General features: G+C 46.3%; 1 protein-coding gene across 1 annotated transcript in view; it reads left to right on the plus strand.

Annotated features, from left to right (window-relative positions):
* The window catches only part of MTOR (mechanistic target of rapamycin kinase), a 115726-nt gene that overhangs the window by 9207 nt on the left and 90927 nt on the right, over positions 1 to 15592 (plus strand). The window contains exons 7-19 of the mRNA XM_031464051.2: positions 468 to 743; positions 830 to 938; positions 3695 to 3881; positions 4814 to 4942; positions 5587 to 5831; positions 6908 to 7123; positions 7467 to 7672; positions 10412 to 10534; positions 11191 to 11280; positions 11381 to 11473; positions 12174 to 12308; positions 12552 to 12681; positions 14041 to 14291. Coding sequence (XP_031319911.1) covers positions 468 to 743; positions 830 to 938; positions 3695 to 3881; positions 4814 to 4942; positions 5587 to 5831; positions 6908 to 7123; positions 7467 to 7672; positions 10412 to 10534; positions 11191 to 11280; positions 11381 to 11473; positions 12174 to 12308; positions 12552 to 12681; positions 14041 to 14291 — 2190 coding nt within the window. The remainder of the gene's footprint in view (positions 1 to 467; positions 744 to 829; positions 939 to 3694; positions 3882 to 4813; positions 4943 to 5586; positions 5832 to 6907; positions 7124 to 7466; positions 7673 to 10411; positions 10535 to 11190; positions 11281 to 11380; positions 11474 to 12173; positions 12309 to 12551; positions 12682 to 14040; positions 14292 to 15592) is intronic.

A 15592-nucleotide genomic window follows, 5' to 3' on the forward strand; every position in this document is an offset into this window, starting at 1 on the left:
TCCACGCCTCTTACAGAATTCCTAGGATTCTGAGAAAACCACTTGCCTAAGTTGTTTCTCCCTGGGTTTCTGGTGAGAGGAGGGAGAGCAGAATGTCCTTAACAGGATGCTGGCCTGGGGCTGCCTGTCACCCCTGCAGGAGGCTCCATGGCTCTCATCTCAGGTCTGTTGTCACAGCCATCTGCAAGTCAGCTTGCCCAAACCAAGGCTGGGGTCAGGGTCCTTGGGAGCCAGCCCCCTGCTGCTGCTTCATTGTTCAGTAGGTGGTGCTCTTCTGCCTAAATTAGAACAGAATCAGGCCCCCTGCAAGGTTCTGGGGAAATCCAAATCCTAAAGATGAAGAGTGACCACCATCCACTTTGGGAAGAGTTCATCTCAGGGGTGGGCGTGCGTTGCCCCGGAGACTCCACGGTGCCTACAGATGCTGCTTGTAAGTAAAGGTGATTTTTTTCCCCCAACGTATGTAGCGCCTGAGAGAAGAAATGGAGGAAATCACACAGCAGCAGTTGGTACATGACAAGTACTGCAAAGATCTCATGGGCTTTGGAACGAAACCTCGTCACATCACCCCCTTCACCAGTTTCCAGGCCGTGCAGCCCCAGCAGTCAAACGCCTTGGTGGGGCTGCTGGGGTACAGCTCTCACCAAGGCCTCATGGGATTTGGGGCTTCCCCCAGCCCAGCGAAGTCCACCCTGGTGGAGAGTCGCTGTTGCCGAGACTTGATGGAGGAGAAATTTGATCAGGTAGGTGGCAAGAGAGGCCCACTCCCTCTGCTCCCGGACGCCACATCTCCCTTTCCTTCACCAGCCCTGTCTCCTTCCTGTCTCAGGTGTGCCAGTGGGTGCTGAAATGCAGGAATAGCAAGAACTCACTGATCCAAATGACGATCCTTAATTTGTTGCCCCGCTTGGCTGCCTTCCGACCTTCTGCCTTCACAGGTGAGGTTTCAATGGACGTGTCATGTCATCACCTGTTTAAGGATAATTAAACAGAGAAGTGATTCCAAAAAGTTGTGTCTGCTTCTCATTTGAAGCAGTGCCCGCTGAGGGGCTAGTCTCTGGTCTCTGCCTCGTGTCCAGTTTCACCGCTGTCTAGTTCAGGTTTTCGTCCAGTGTCTGAAGCAGAGAATCCAGATGTGTAGGCAGAGAGGTGGTTCTAGAGCCAAGTAAGTTCTCATGTATGGAAGCAGCAAGTTCATGAATGAACTTAAAGGAGACCAAAGGAAGAGCAGTTTCGGTTTAGATACTGTGCAGCCACCACTGGGGGGCAGGGGGGATCCGGTGACTGTCCTGTGTCTGCCCCTGAGGTGGGCCCCAGGCTGCGTCCCCCTCACAGAGAGGAAGGACTGGATGTTTCAGGGGCTGGTTTTATGGGTGGTAGAAGGCAGGTTCCCACATTCCTGCCCTGTTCTCCCCCGGCAGTGTGAAATCCTGGCTGCTGCGGCTGGCCCATCTCAGACACTGGCTTCTCCCCGAGGCCTTCCTGGGTGGGTTACCCCAGCTGGAAATGTGCTTTTCCTCTTCCCATCATACCCCTCGGCTGTGGAAAGGCTTTGACATCAGACCTGGAGTGAATCTTGCCTCTGTGCTTAATTGTGAGGTTTCAGGACAGATTACTTGACCTTCCCGGTCCTCACTTCCTGATTGATAAAATTAGAATAACCATCCCTGCCTCACAGGTTGTACTGCTTTAACGCCTAAGCACACCTCTGAGCACAAGCTCTGAGAAATAAAAACCATTATTGCATTATTGCTGCCTCCCTTAGCTACTCCAAATCCATTTTAAAAATAAGGAAAAGGTAAAAATTATAATAAAACACCAGTTGCTTGTTCCTACTTAATGTCCTCGTCTCACCTCCATCCTTGCCGAGTGTGGAGACCCTGTCCCCAACGTCTCTTTCCTCTTCACTGTGCTGCACGTTGTCCATGCTTCATAAGCACTCAGGACCCTGTGAGAGCCAGGACCCACGGAAAGGCCAGCCCGACCCTCAGCAGGTGCCGTTCCCTAGTGCAGACTTATTTCACACCACCCAGCCCAGATGAAACAGCCGGAGAAATAGAGCCGGCGAGGTGTTAAATGTGCCGGGTGTGAGAATAGAACGTGTTGAATGAGGACTAGACAATTAGCCACATAAAATCACTGAACCAGAGAGAAATGATACAATGAAAATCACCTATATTTTTTCAGTTTTCCATTCTTCTCACCTGGTACCCAGCAGCTTTTCTCTTTTTTAATGACCAGACATGCCCCTGTTCAGTAGAGCTTTAAATGATCTTGGTTTGAAAGTCTGTGGTTCTTTTGAAGGTAATAACTAGGCCAAATTTGATCAAAGTCTGGCATATTGTGGGAGCATTTACCCCAGTAAGTTCAAAAGACTGCCTAGCAGCAGGCTACGAAGGTTCGGAGGCCCCTAGGTTTGTTCTTTTGATGTGGGTTTTTGTTGTTTTATTAGATAATACACTAAAATATGTCATTGAAATTCAGCCTGGGCAGCCTCCATACGTACAGCCTCAGTGGGAAAGTGCCACTTTTTTTTAAAGCTTGCAGTTTGGAAGTCACTACTTGAACTTCCTGATGATGCCAACTCTGGGAATACTGAAATGCTCCCCCAGGGACTGGGCTGCAATCTCTAGCAACGTCAGACTCCTGATCTCTTAGGGTATTAAATCTGGAAAAGGAAATTACCCTTCTGGTTTAAATTCATTTCCTGCTAAAATGCCATCCCGCACTCTGCAAAGGCCCAGTTTTCCTCATCAGGGCACTCTGATTTGAGGGTTGTATCACCTTGGTCCTCTGTTTTCAGCCCCAACATGCTTCAGCGGCATTAGACCAGGAGCTGAGGCGAGACGTTTCTCTTTAGAGTAAAGGCAGTGATGTGTATGTGCTGTTTGGGAGTCTAGTTCACTGTCTCCTAATGTTGTCCTGGGGGCACTCAGCATCCCTGACTTTCTTCTGGGTGTGTGGTCTAGCCTTGTCTGCTGCTGTGCACGTGCTGCTGGTGCACAGACTTGAGGCCAGCAAGATGGAAGAGAAAAAGAAGAGAGACAAGAATCAGGAAGTTCCAGCCTTCTGAGGAATAATAACACTTTAGCTTAAATTGCCCAAGAATTGCCTGCCCATGCACATTGCCTTATGTAAACTTAATGAAAATGCACATGTGGCTTTCCAAATTACAGACTAAATCTTATTCTATTAAATATAACTGTAACAGAAGTCTCTAGGTAATAGCAAAGTGATTTCTAGGCCTAAGCCGATTGGAATGGCCTGTTTATTGCAAACAGTTTTCAATATTACTTTAAATTTCAGTGTAATTTTAAATAGTTTAGATGATCCTCTCTTTGTTTCTAATGAAGATTTACTACGTATTTCTTAAATAAGAGCATGTGATCTTTCCCTCAAAAGATAACACTAATGGGGACAATTATTGCAATATTGCAGTTTTGGAGACCCTTTTAAGTTTTTTTTAATTAAAGAAAAAAACATCTTATACTTCTAATAATTCTAAAAGCTGTATCAGAGGAGTGATTATCAGGCATAAGACTTTGGTTAGTACATCTCCTAAAGTCTTCTTAATATCTTTCCAACAGGCTTTTAAAATTTATTCTAAAATTTAAGTGTTTTATAGGAACGCTGACCTTTGGTATATCGACCAACCCTCACCTTGAGCCATACACTTTGTTGTTTCTGTGCTCAGATACCCAGTACCTCCAAGATACGATGAACCATGTCCTAAGCTGTGTCAAGAAGGAGAAGGAACGTACAGCAGCCTTTCAGGCCCTGGGGCTACTCTCTGTGGCCGTGAGGTCTGAGTTTAAGGTCTATTTACCTCGTGTGCTGGACATCATCCGAGCAGCCCTGCCCCCTAAGGATTTTGCCCACAAGTAAGCATCTCTGTTTATGATTTCTCTCCCACTCCGTTTGCTTGGAGAGGAAGGATGCTCCATCCCGATTTCCGTGGAGCTTAAGTCCATTCTTCGCATCACTAACCCCCAGGGTACAGCAGATCGTTTAATGAGTAGCCCTTCCTCAGTTGAATTCCAGCCTTTTCCAAATGAAATGACATAGATAGAAGTATCTGGGGAGGTTGAATACCTGTGAACGTGTTAAAAACCAATGCTTACTTACTGGGAATATCCTAGTCTTCCTCTTTTCTCTGGCTTTCAAAGGTCTCTTATTTTGATATACGTCTAAAGTGAGGATTCCTAGACTGGAACTGAGGGGACCTAATGGTCACCTTTTTCCTTATCACTAAAGTTGGATACATTATTCTACCTCTTGAAACCTCCCAGTGAATAAAATATGAGAAAGACCTTCACACCCTGTAAGGTGATGAGGCTAGGGTCTCTTCTCTAAGTCTAGGGGGTGAGTGTTAATTAGAATTGTCTTTATAGCTCCCTGTGTTAGTAGCAAGAATTGCTGTAGTGAATTAATAAGCCTCGCCTATTTCAAGCCCAGCATTCTCATCATAGGGAGAATTTCTTTCCATATGACGACTGTGCCCTGCACTCTTGGTCCCTGGTGTGCACGTTGTTCAGTTTGCTTCCTAAATAGGTACCTTGGCTAGCTCCACACTAACCTTTGTGGTGCTTTTTATGCAAATTCTGAAAAGGGGCCCCTTCCACAAGACACTTTACTGCCATCTGCTGGGCATTTGTTTTAAGTATACAAATCTACAGTGGCTGCAGTTTGGTGGGCCCCCTAGAACTGTGCAGTAGAGAACCTGTACATCCACTTGTTGTTGCCCCAGGGTGATTTTGAGGTAGGGCATCACAAACTGTCACTATGCTAAACTAGCCCCTCTGATTCTCTGCAGGAGACAGAAAGCGATGCAGGTGGATGCCACTGTGTTCACCTGCATCAGCATGCTGGCCCGAGCAATGGGGCCAGGCATCCAGCAGGACATCAAGGAGCTGCTGGAGCCCATGCTGGCAGTGGGACTGAGGTGAGTGTCAGGAACCTGAGCTTTCCCCGCCTCAAGTAGCATGAGGCCTGAGCCCCAGAAGTGGGACTGTGTTGAAAGAGCGAGGCACGGCTACTCGCACATTCAACTGGATAGGTCGGATAGCTCACACTAAACACATAGGCTAGTTTCCAATCCAAGTTTCATCACTAGCCAGCTGTGTGATCTGAAAAGTGGGTACAGTCGCAGCTCCTTTGGTCTGGGTTTGTCATGGGGATCAAGTGACAGAGTTGACGAAATAGCCACTCAGCACAGCGCCTTGTATAGAAGTGCTGTTAGTATTTGTGGCTGTTGTTTATATTATTAGGTGTATTGCTTAAGCTCCCTACGCTTCAGCTCTCTTCATCTATAAAATAAGGACAGTGCTCTCAATCTGCTTCCCAGATTGTTTATTGAGAGTTGGTCTTCTGTAGTGGCTGAATTATATTAAGCAAGTTCTCCCACGACAAAACCCAGAAAATCATAGACTGTTTTGAAATCTGGGACCAGGCCGAGAGAGTTTAGGATGTATATTTTATTTTATAATATCCTTTCTGCTTTGAAGATGAGGCAGTGATGGGGCCCGATTTCCTTGCTGGACTGAGCGAACGTCTTATATCATGTGTGACTGGTTTCCTTCCCCTCAGCCCTGCCCTCACAGCTGTGCTGTACGACCTGAGCCGTCAGATTCCACAGCTGAAAAAGGACATCCAGGATGGGCTCCTGAAGATGCTGTCCCTGGTCCTAATGCACAAACCCCTCCGGCACCCAGGCATGCCCAAGGGCCTGGCGCATCAGCTGGCCTCCCCTGGCCTCACAACCCTCCCTGAGGCCAGCGACGTGGGCAGCATTACTCTTGCCCTCCGAACTCTTGGCAGTTTTGAATTTGAAGGTAAGAAATTGCAGTGACTCTCGCCAAGATAGTCAGTGATGCTGGGAACCTTGAGGAAAGAATGAGGGTGCCTAGAATTCCTGGATCTTGTCTGGGTTCCTGGAGACAGGGTAGCTGATTCTGCAGCAGCTCATCCTTCCTATATTTTTTCCATATATTGTTAATTCCCACTGTTTGTTTCTTTGCCCCATACCAAGACAAAAGAGAAAGAAGTAGGGCAGATAGTGTTAAGGAAAAGTATGCACTGATCCAGGAAACTAATCCTGCAGAGATAGTTGCCCCTCACCTTCTCACCACCTGTAGCCGAGGTGGTAGTTAATGCTTTAAAATGTTTAAGCAGGGGTTTGGGGGTATTTTCATTCCTATAATGGTATGATTTCCAAGAGTGTTGTACTGTGTAGTTCAGTTTGGAATTCTAAGCTGCAGATAAACCCACGTTAATGCCCTAAGGAGATGTATTTCAGGAAAGAAAAATGGATACTTTTGAAATTTAGGATTGAGTGGGTGGTACTGGCAAAGACTACAGGGAAACAAACAAGTACAAAAAGCCTAAACGTGCTGTCTGAATACTTACAGCGTCTGTGGTTTCACTTGCAGCTCCTCCACATACATTGATTAACACCCAAGATAATTTATTTCTAATGAATAGAAAGTAGCTATGTTTAAACCCAGCCTACATCAAACTCTTTTTGGTATTTAAATCTGGGAACTAAAATAGACAAGGTAAATTTAATCAAAAATTAGTTTCCTCTCTGGGAATATAAAGGATTGGGTCAGAGTAAAACAAAATAATTTATTCTTTGAAGGAAATAGAGAAAGGACTAGTATGGAGGCAGGGAGGGGAAGCCTTCTTTATGTCTCCCACCTCCTCCTCCACCTCCCTTCTGCCTTCCTGCTGATTGGAAACTCATTTGTTACCTTTTTAAGAGAAGAATTCTGGGTCAGAATCTTGCTGATCAGTATCTTGTTGAAAATTGAATCTTTAGCCATGAAATGTAAAATGCAGCTGGTGAGTTGCAGACCTGCTATCCAAAGCAGCAGCGTTGATTCTGTTTTCTCTTTGCCTCTGTATCCAGGCCACTCTCTGACCCAGTTTGTCCGCCACTGTGCGGATCATTTCCTGAACAGCGAGCACAAGGAGATCCGCATGGAAGCCGCCCGCACCTGCTCCCGCCTGCTCACGCCCTCCGTGCACCTCATCAGCGGCCATGCCCACGTGGTTAGCCAGACTGCAGTGCAAGTGGTGGCAGATGTGCTCAGCAAACTGCTCGTGGTGGGGATAACAGATCCTGGTAAAGTTTGAGATGGTGAAGTTTGAGGCTGGGGAAGTTCAGGTGCTTGGGGCAGTTGAAAGTAGCCGGTTTCATTGCAGGGCCTCCAGAGACCTTCAGCCTCAACAGGCTGATGTCCAGCTCTTTTTCTCAAGGCGTTAGGCTTGGCTTCGCCAGCCTATTAGTGTAAAACAATCGGCCTTAAATTCTATTACATTTGCTCCTGTGAGTAGAGAAAAGAATGACAGTTTAGGCGAGAGAAGGGTATCTGGCATCCTCTCCCCAGGCTGATGGCAGAAACTGGGAAAGGGCTGGAGGGATGAGAGCAGTGAGGAGGTGTTTAGAGGCTCAGTTGCTCTTGCAGACCCTGACATCCGCTACTGTGTCTTGGCATCCCTGGATGAGCGCTTTGATGCACACCTGGCCCAGGCAGAGAATTTGCAGGCCCTGTTTGTGGCCCTGAATGACCAGGTGTTTGAGATCCGGGAGCTGGCCATCTGCACCGTGGGCCGGCTCAGCAGCATGAACCCAGCCTTCGTCATGCCCTTCCTACGCAAGATGCTCATCCAGGTAAGGATGTGACTGTCACACCCAGAGGCAGCAGGGAAGGGATCTCCTCGTGAGCACTGTTTGGGGAAAGAGAGTTGAGGGCGAGGAAGGGGGAGAAGGATTGAGATACCTGGTAAAAGCCACATTTGCCTCCAAGTGTCCACCTGTTTCCCCAGCTTGGTAATTGCAGTTCTCGTGCTTGTCCCCTCATCAGCCTCTTGTCGGTGTGACTCCAGGGTGCCTCTTAGTCCCAGGCTGGCCTCTCACGCAGCTCTTCCTTCTTCCTGGCAAGTCAGCAGCGATTCCATTTCTTGTCCCCTTCACTGTGTCTGTTGTAGATGGTGTCAGTTTCCCAGCATCTCTCTGTCCTTCCACTCTACTAATTTTTTTTTTTAAGCAGAGAAAGGTTTATGGCAGGGCCAAGCAAGGAGAACAGGTGGCTCATGCCCAAAAAAACCCTGGAACCCTCTGAAGGGTTTCAGCTGAGCCTTTTTAAAGGCTACGTGAAGGAGAGGTGTCCCGGGGTGTGTGATCATCTGTGCACATTCTCAGATTGGTTGCTAGTGATCAGTCCTTAGGCACCAGAAGGTCTGGAGCGGGTGGGGTACATGCTCATGATCAAGTGGTTAATTTCTTCCTTTTGGTGGTGGTTTTTAGCTTCTGAAAAACTCAGGAAATATGCATGAGGTACTGTTATCTCAGTACTTCAGAAAGGAGTTTCCTGCTGATGCCAGGTCAAGCACAGAGACCAAGTATGGGAATGGTTCCAACATGGTTTCTCATCAGCATTGCCCCTGGACTGTAGTCCCTGGCTTTCGTTCTTAATGTGAGATGCCAAGCCAAGTCCCTTGGACTAGAGCCTCAGGTAGATGCATTGCTGCTAGATCTAGTAGGATTTCCAGTTCCTGCTGAAACCTGCCTCCCAGTTTCTATCTTCACCCACCCAGGGAAGTTCTCTAGCCTTCTTGTGAGCAATCAGTTCTTGCATCAAGTTATTTTCATCCACCTCTTCTGGGTCTCCGTGTGCCTCACCCAGTCACTTCCTGTCCCCCCGCTCCACCCGTTCCCACCTTGCCCTCTGTTTCATGACACTCCCCATGGTTTCTTTTGAAATAAACACTTTTCACAACATATAAAGAACTTAAATATAGAAAATTACTATATGTAACTTTCACCTTAGAGAAAATGTCATTTATTCACAGTCCATCCTAATTAAAGTGACTGTAAATTGTACCATCAACAAATTAGAAGATTATACTTATGTTGGCACTTGTGTTTTTAGCCTAATGATTTGTTCTTTAATGGCTGGCCTGTGTTAGGAATGCCTATCTTTAAGTCTTTTTTAAATAATTAGGGTTTTGGAGGGTGGGTATAGCTCAGTGGTAGAACACATGCTTAACATGCACAGAGTCCTGGGTTCAAGCCCCAGTACCTCCATTAATAAGTAAGTAAAAAATTTTTTAAATAAAAATAAATAAATAAGGTTTTAGGAAGGAAAAGGAATCAGGCCATCTCATTTTTCTGATATTCGAAAATGTGAAGCATCATTGAATGAATTTACCACATACTGAGCTTAGCCCTTGAAACTCCAAAATTTTACATAATTTTTCTTGTTCTTAAACTTTGATACAGATTTCCCCAAGTTGAATTGTACATTTTCATGCCTTGGTCAGCACAGTACCTAAATGTGCTTTGGCCTTTTCTCAGTGTCTTGATCATCAGGGTGGGCACTGGGTATTGTTCTTAGGGTGCAGCAGTGCTCTTTGATCTGGACTGAATTTGGGGTTCTTTAATTTGACCCTACAAGGTCCCAGAGAATTGTGCTCTCCTCACTGGTACCCATTTCCTCCCAGACAGCCATCTCTTATTGCAGTTATTGGTCTGTGCTTAGCATCGTTCTCCATCCCCTCTTGCTGCTGTCTGCTGTGACCAGAGGAAAACAGGCTGCCAAGGGGATTCAGGAAATCAGAATTATTAAATCAGTAACCTAAAACAAAATATAACATTAAATTGGAGACTACTCCTCTGGGTAGCTGAGTTAACATGAGCGTTGTTTCTCACTTCCTAACCATTCAGAGATTTCCTTCTGGCACCTTCAGCTCCTCAGAAGTCTATGTCAAGTTGTTTATGTCTGTGTCACCAGGAGCATAACATGCTGATTTGCTGGTGTTTTAAGCATGTTGGTTAGATCAAACAGGTTATCTCTGTTCATTAAGGTCCAAGGAGATTCTATTGATATGATTACTAACTCTTTGGATTTATCTGGAGGTGTCTGAAACCACTATTGAGTGTTAATATTTCTTTCAACATCATAGCTGTTCTGACTGTCCTTTGATTCCTTTGTCATTATTTATAGGCACTCATAGTGATTTGCTTTCTGGACAAAGATTTTTCTTGCAGGGAGCCCTTCCTTCATTCTTTATCTTTGCAAAACCCTGCTTATAGTGAGCCCTGTTGGTTTTCTGTCTTCCATGATGGTCTACACTGTTAAAAGCTATGCTTTGCAGAGGACTGTGGTTCCTTGGAGTGCTGTGACAGAAGGAGAAAGGGCTGGTTTTGAACAGTTTTTCTTCCCATCACTGCTGTATCCAAGACGGCCCTGTGAGCTGCAGAGATGGCCTTTGCTTGTGGAGTATCTCACAGCTACTCAATCTACAGTGGCGTTCTGGTTCCTTCCCCTAGTTCCCTGCCACATTCTCCCTTTAGAAACACATTTGCTCTCGAATTTCCTCCGCCATAGTGAGCCTTTCTTCCCTACAGATTCTGACAGAGCTGGAGCATAGCGGCATTGGAAGAATCAAGGAACAGAGCGCCCGCATGCTGGGGCACCTGGTCTCCAATGCCCCCCGACTCATCCGCCCCTACATGGAGCCTATTCTGAAGGTAATTTGTGACAGACAGAGACTAGTGCTTTCTCTCCAGGTTGTCTTATGTCAGCTCATTTGGGATGGTGGGAGTATGTCAGTGCTCACTGGTAAGCTAAATAAAGTAGATAATTTCTTTGGTCCCAGACTCAGGGACAAGGGCCACATCAAGCAGCCTCAGTTAAAGAGGACGAGGAATCTCACCAACTGCAGGAAAGGGCTCTCCTTACGAGAGATATGATATTTCAAGCACATCATCAAATGTACTTGGAAAGGAGAAGTAAGCCGAGAGCAGCATAAAAGAGTTCCACCCAAATGAAGAAAAAAATGAGCTTTAAAATCGGAAACAACCTCCAAATCTAAATATGTCAGAGTCATGTGAAGTCTTTCATAACTTACGTAAATCTGAATGAGAGAGCACACAGATACAGCGTGGAGAAGGTGGGGGAAGTGTTGGTAAATCATGGCACTTCCCAGCTCTCATATGTCAGGCTTGTGTGCAGTATGGAGAGGGGTTTGAGATGAGAATCCACATTCCAAAGGAGTCCTGGATTCATAAAGCCTGGAAGGAATTTATCTGTGACTAAGATGGTCTCTTGGGTATATTTTATTTATGTGAAAAAAGGTTTCTGGTAGACTAACCAGCATTCATTTTCTCATGCCTTCTTCCCGTAGGCTTTAATTTTGAAACTGAAAGATCCAGATCCTGATCCAAACCCAGGTGTGATCAATAATGTCTTGGCTACAATAGGAGAGTTGGCTCAGGTAAGGGGACAGCTTTTCCATAGGACCTCTGAGGAAGGCAGAATACTTCTTAATGCCAGAATTTCCAATCTTATCTGCCACCCTCTTTTTCATCTTGTAGGTTAGTGGCCTAGAAATGAGGAAATGGGTTGATGAACTTTTTATTATCATCATGGACATGCTCCAGGACTCCTCTCTGTTGGCCAAAAGACAGGTGGGTACCACTGCTTCCTGACTAAGCAGGACAAGCCCCAAGCAGCCAGGGACCTTGTCTCTCTCAGTCACCTCAGTGCCAATACTGCCCAGCACATAGTAGGTGCTCAGAAATATTTGTTGACCGAGTGAAAAGAAGAAAGCTTTGGACAAAGTTTGCCTGTCACCCTGACCCAGAGTCACTTTCAGTCTCAGGGCTGGCCAGCGCCGTTTCCTCTGGACAAAAAGAACTGCAGATCATCTGTCAGAGCCCCAGCTCCTGAAGGGAAAAAGAAAGCCTTGGCCTCTGGCTGTGGAGGCAGGTGGAGCTTCAGCTCACGCCCGCCTTCCCCCAGCCCTGGCTTCACTTTGATCATGGAGGGCAGTCATTAGGTGACTAGACCAAAGTAAGAACAGGCGTAATTCCCTTTTCGGTCAGACTTTTCCTGTCGGTCATCCAGGGTGTAGAAGGGCTGTATGCCCCCCCTGAGGAAGGTGGGACTGTTCTTTGCCTTTGATCCAGTAATTGCTGTATTGGTTTGTAGCCTTGATTTTGTGTCCCAGCTCTCAGAATCTCTGTTTACGGTTAGTGCTTTTACTGGAAATTCTTTTCTTGTAATAGCCTCTAACACTTCATTACAACCATTTACTGAAGAGTACAAAGTATGCTTTCCTTTCTCTCTCCCTGGCTCTACAAACTAAGTGAGCTTTTGCCTGTCCAGGTGGCTCTGTGGACCCTGGGACAGCTGGTGGCCAGCACTGGCTATGTGGTGGAGCCCTACAGGAAGTACCCCACGTTGCTTGAGGTGCTACTGAACTTCCTGAAGACTGAGCAGAACCAGGGGACACGGCGAGAGGTGGGGAACATGCAGACTTGATCTTTAAAGCCTTTGCTGGGAGAACGGGGCGGGTGGGGGAGACGTTTGAGGCGTTAACATGCTCAGTATTGATGAGGCTTCCTGTCCCTCTCCATTTTGGTCACGTGGCTGGTTGTGGCATAAGAATTGGGCGTTACGGAACACGAGAGGAATATCCCTGAAAGCTGTTGTAGTCAGGTGCTGTGGTGAATGTTTTCTTTTCCCCTCCACTTTCCCACCCAGGCGATCCGTGTGTTAGGGCTTTTGGGGGCCCTGGATCCCTATAAGCACAAAGTCAACATCGGCATGATCGACCAGTCCCGGGACGCTTCTGCTGTCAGCCTGTCAGAATCCAAGTCAAGTCAGGATTCCTGTAAGTCCAGGGGAACCGCGAGAGGCTTGCCAAGTTCCTGCCCCATGGAGCCCTCACCAGCCGTGTTCAGAGAGAGCCTTGGGCTGGATGACTGTGAAGTTAGCGCACATGGGCTCACCCCAGAACGTCTGAATGGAGCATCAGTGGTTTCCTCTTGAGTCACAGCAGGGGCTGCTTCGAGGTGTATCCAGAGTCTTCCCGTCTGTCTGGGTTCTTTGTTAAGGGTCAGCAGGCTGTGTCTCTACTCACTTCCTGTGCTTTTGAGGGAGATGGGAATTATCACCCCATCACCTTTGTTCATCTGATCTTTTGTTAGGGCTTCTTTGATGTTTTCTATTCCCACGGCACCCAAGGAGGAAGAGGGTAGAATTATTCTCCCTATTTTAATTGATAGGGAAATCTCACACAAGGCTCAGAGGGCAGAGAAAAACTAGTAGCAGTCAGAATCCTGGGCTTTTTTTCCCTCTAGTGGTCTGGCCCTGGAGTCCCTGTGCCTTAGATGAGAACCAGAGAGACTGGGCAGGGCATGGGATGCAGGCGGGTTGTCCATCAGGGCAGGCTTATGTCTGAAAGTATAGAAGTTCAACAGCGGCTCTCCCAGCTAGTCCAGCAAAGTGTTATTTTGCCAAAATAAAATAATTTGTTTCTAAATGCTGGATGGGATCATACTGCCTCTAGTTTGTCCTTCTGTATATTAGAGAAGTGTGCCTGTGATGTCCTGCCAGAACCACTGCTGTCAAAAGCAGAGCCTGAGCCGTGTCCCTCAGGTGTTCCTCCGTCCTCAGCGGTGCCAATCATCCAGTCTCTTGGATGTTCTAGTTCTTAGCCTCCTTATCACACCATTTAACCTCCCCCCACCCTCCCCCATTCTCCCCAACCTCCCTCCCCTCCCCCACCCCCAGTCCTTGAGATCCTTGTTGTTCAGGTCACGTAGCATTTGTTACTAACATGTCTGAATTCCCTAGGGGACCAAGCAGCTGCTGAACAGATGTTTGCCTAATTTAATCCCCTTTATTTTCATTTGGGGGAGTAATTATTTTTATCGATGGTTTTAGCTACGAAGTTGTGAACTGGAATAGTAAGAAGCTAAAGTAAACATAACAATTTAAAGAAAGCCCCTCATGTACTGTTTTATGCTTTTGTAGTTTGGATGATAGACAAGCTGAAAACTGTCCTTGATGATGAGAGCCTATTCACTGGCTCCTAATATACCCTGTATTCCCAGTGTGATTAGGATGTAGCGGGGAGAAAGAGATGAATGCTAATGATTGTCGGGAGGCTTTTGGTATGTTGTTAACATGCTCTGTATAAAGTCAGAGTCACGTATAGCTCACGGTCCTCACCGTTGTTTGGTCCTAGCTGACTACAGCACCAGTGAAATGCTGGTCAACATGGGGAACCTGCCTCTGGACGAGTTTTACCCGGCCGTGTCCATGGTGGCCCTGATGCGGATCTTCCGAGACCAGTCCCTCTCTCACCATCACACCATGGTCGTCCAGGCCATCACCTTCATCTTCAAGTCCCTGGGGCTCAAGTGTGTGCAGTTTTTGCCCCAGGTCATGCCCACGTTCCTGAATGTCATTCGCGTTTGTGACGGGGCCATCCGGGAAGTAAGTGGCTACAACCCCAACCCTGGCCCCTTCCTCCTCTGTGCCACACGTGCACCAAAGAGCTATCTCTGCCTCGACTTCCTAATGATGTGCTCTGCTTGCAGTTAAACACTTTGATCTCCCACTGTGGATTGGGTGCCTCTGAGGAAACACAACTCTCACCCAGATTTGGGTGATGTGGCAATCAACGTGTTAAGCATAATGCCTTTCCTCCCCCTGAGCTTCTAACACCTAAGTGTTCAGGTTTAATTAGCTCGGCCCAATTTCCTGTTTTATCCTTCAAAATGGATAAAAGATGAGTGGCCTGGGGGAGGGACAGCACTGTTATTCTCAGTAATCTTGAGTTCAGTCCAGTTCTCTGGTGGAATGTCCCACAGTGGATTTCTGGTTGCTTCTTCATGCTTAAAGTCAAACATTTATGGTGGGAATACTACAGAAGTGAAGTTGCATACTTCTTATGGGATCTCATATCAGTTTGTCCCATTATTGTTGGTCCTAAGTTTGAGCACGTGGTTAGGTTGGCATCTGTCAGCTCTCTCCATTGTAAAGTTACCTTTTTTCCTTAGTCATTAAGTAATCTGTGGAGTGATACTTTGAGACTGTGTGACTGTCCTATTCCCCAGCTACCTTTTACCTGATGGTTTCAGCCTCCATGGATGATTCTTGCCTGAATCAGGTATCACACTGATAGCAAAGACCTTCCAGTTCTGTCATTCCTTCTACTTTTAATAGCTGGCATCTTTCTGTAAAGAAAAATTTCCCCCTTTCCCACCCTCTTTTTCTCTCTTGCTCTCTTTTTTTAATTTCTCTAAACCACAGAACAGGCAAAGTGGTTCTGTGATGACCACACCTGTACCACTGCCAACTACCAGCGACCCTACTGAATAGAGTTCAAGCTGGCTTTGCAGGTCCTGCTGCCCTTAGCATATATTCCACAAGGGTGTGCAGTCAGCATTTAAAAGATACTTGAATTAATTGTTTTTCCCTTTACGATTGTATATTCAATTTGAAGTACCTTTAGAGAAGATGGTATCTGTTTTAGAAAGTATGTGTTCTAGCTGTGCACCTGCAGTATAGAAGTGCAATTTATTTTTACAATATCAACCTTATTGAATTCCTACTAATTCTGATAATTTGCCTGTCAGTTTTCCCAGGTTTTCACTCTAGATAATCATAGTCTTCATAAAGAAAAAAACAATTTTGGCTTTTTTGTCTTAGTCTGTAAAACAGTTGTTACTTTTCCTTACTGCATTCCTAGGACTTTCACTACAGTATTAATTAGACTCTGTGATGGTGGAAAC

Source organism: Camelus dromedarius, chromosome 14 (assembly GCF_036321535.1).
Source record: "Camelus dromedarius isolate mCamDro1 chromosome 14, mCamDro1.pat, whole genome shotgun sequence".
NCBI classification, from domain to species: Eukaryota; Metazoa; Chordata; class Mammalia; order Artiodactyla; family Camelidae; genus Camelus; species Camelus dromedarius.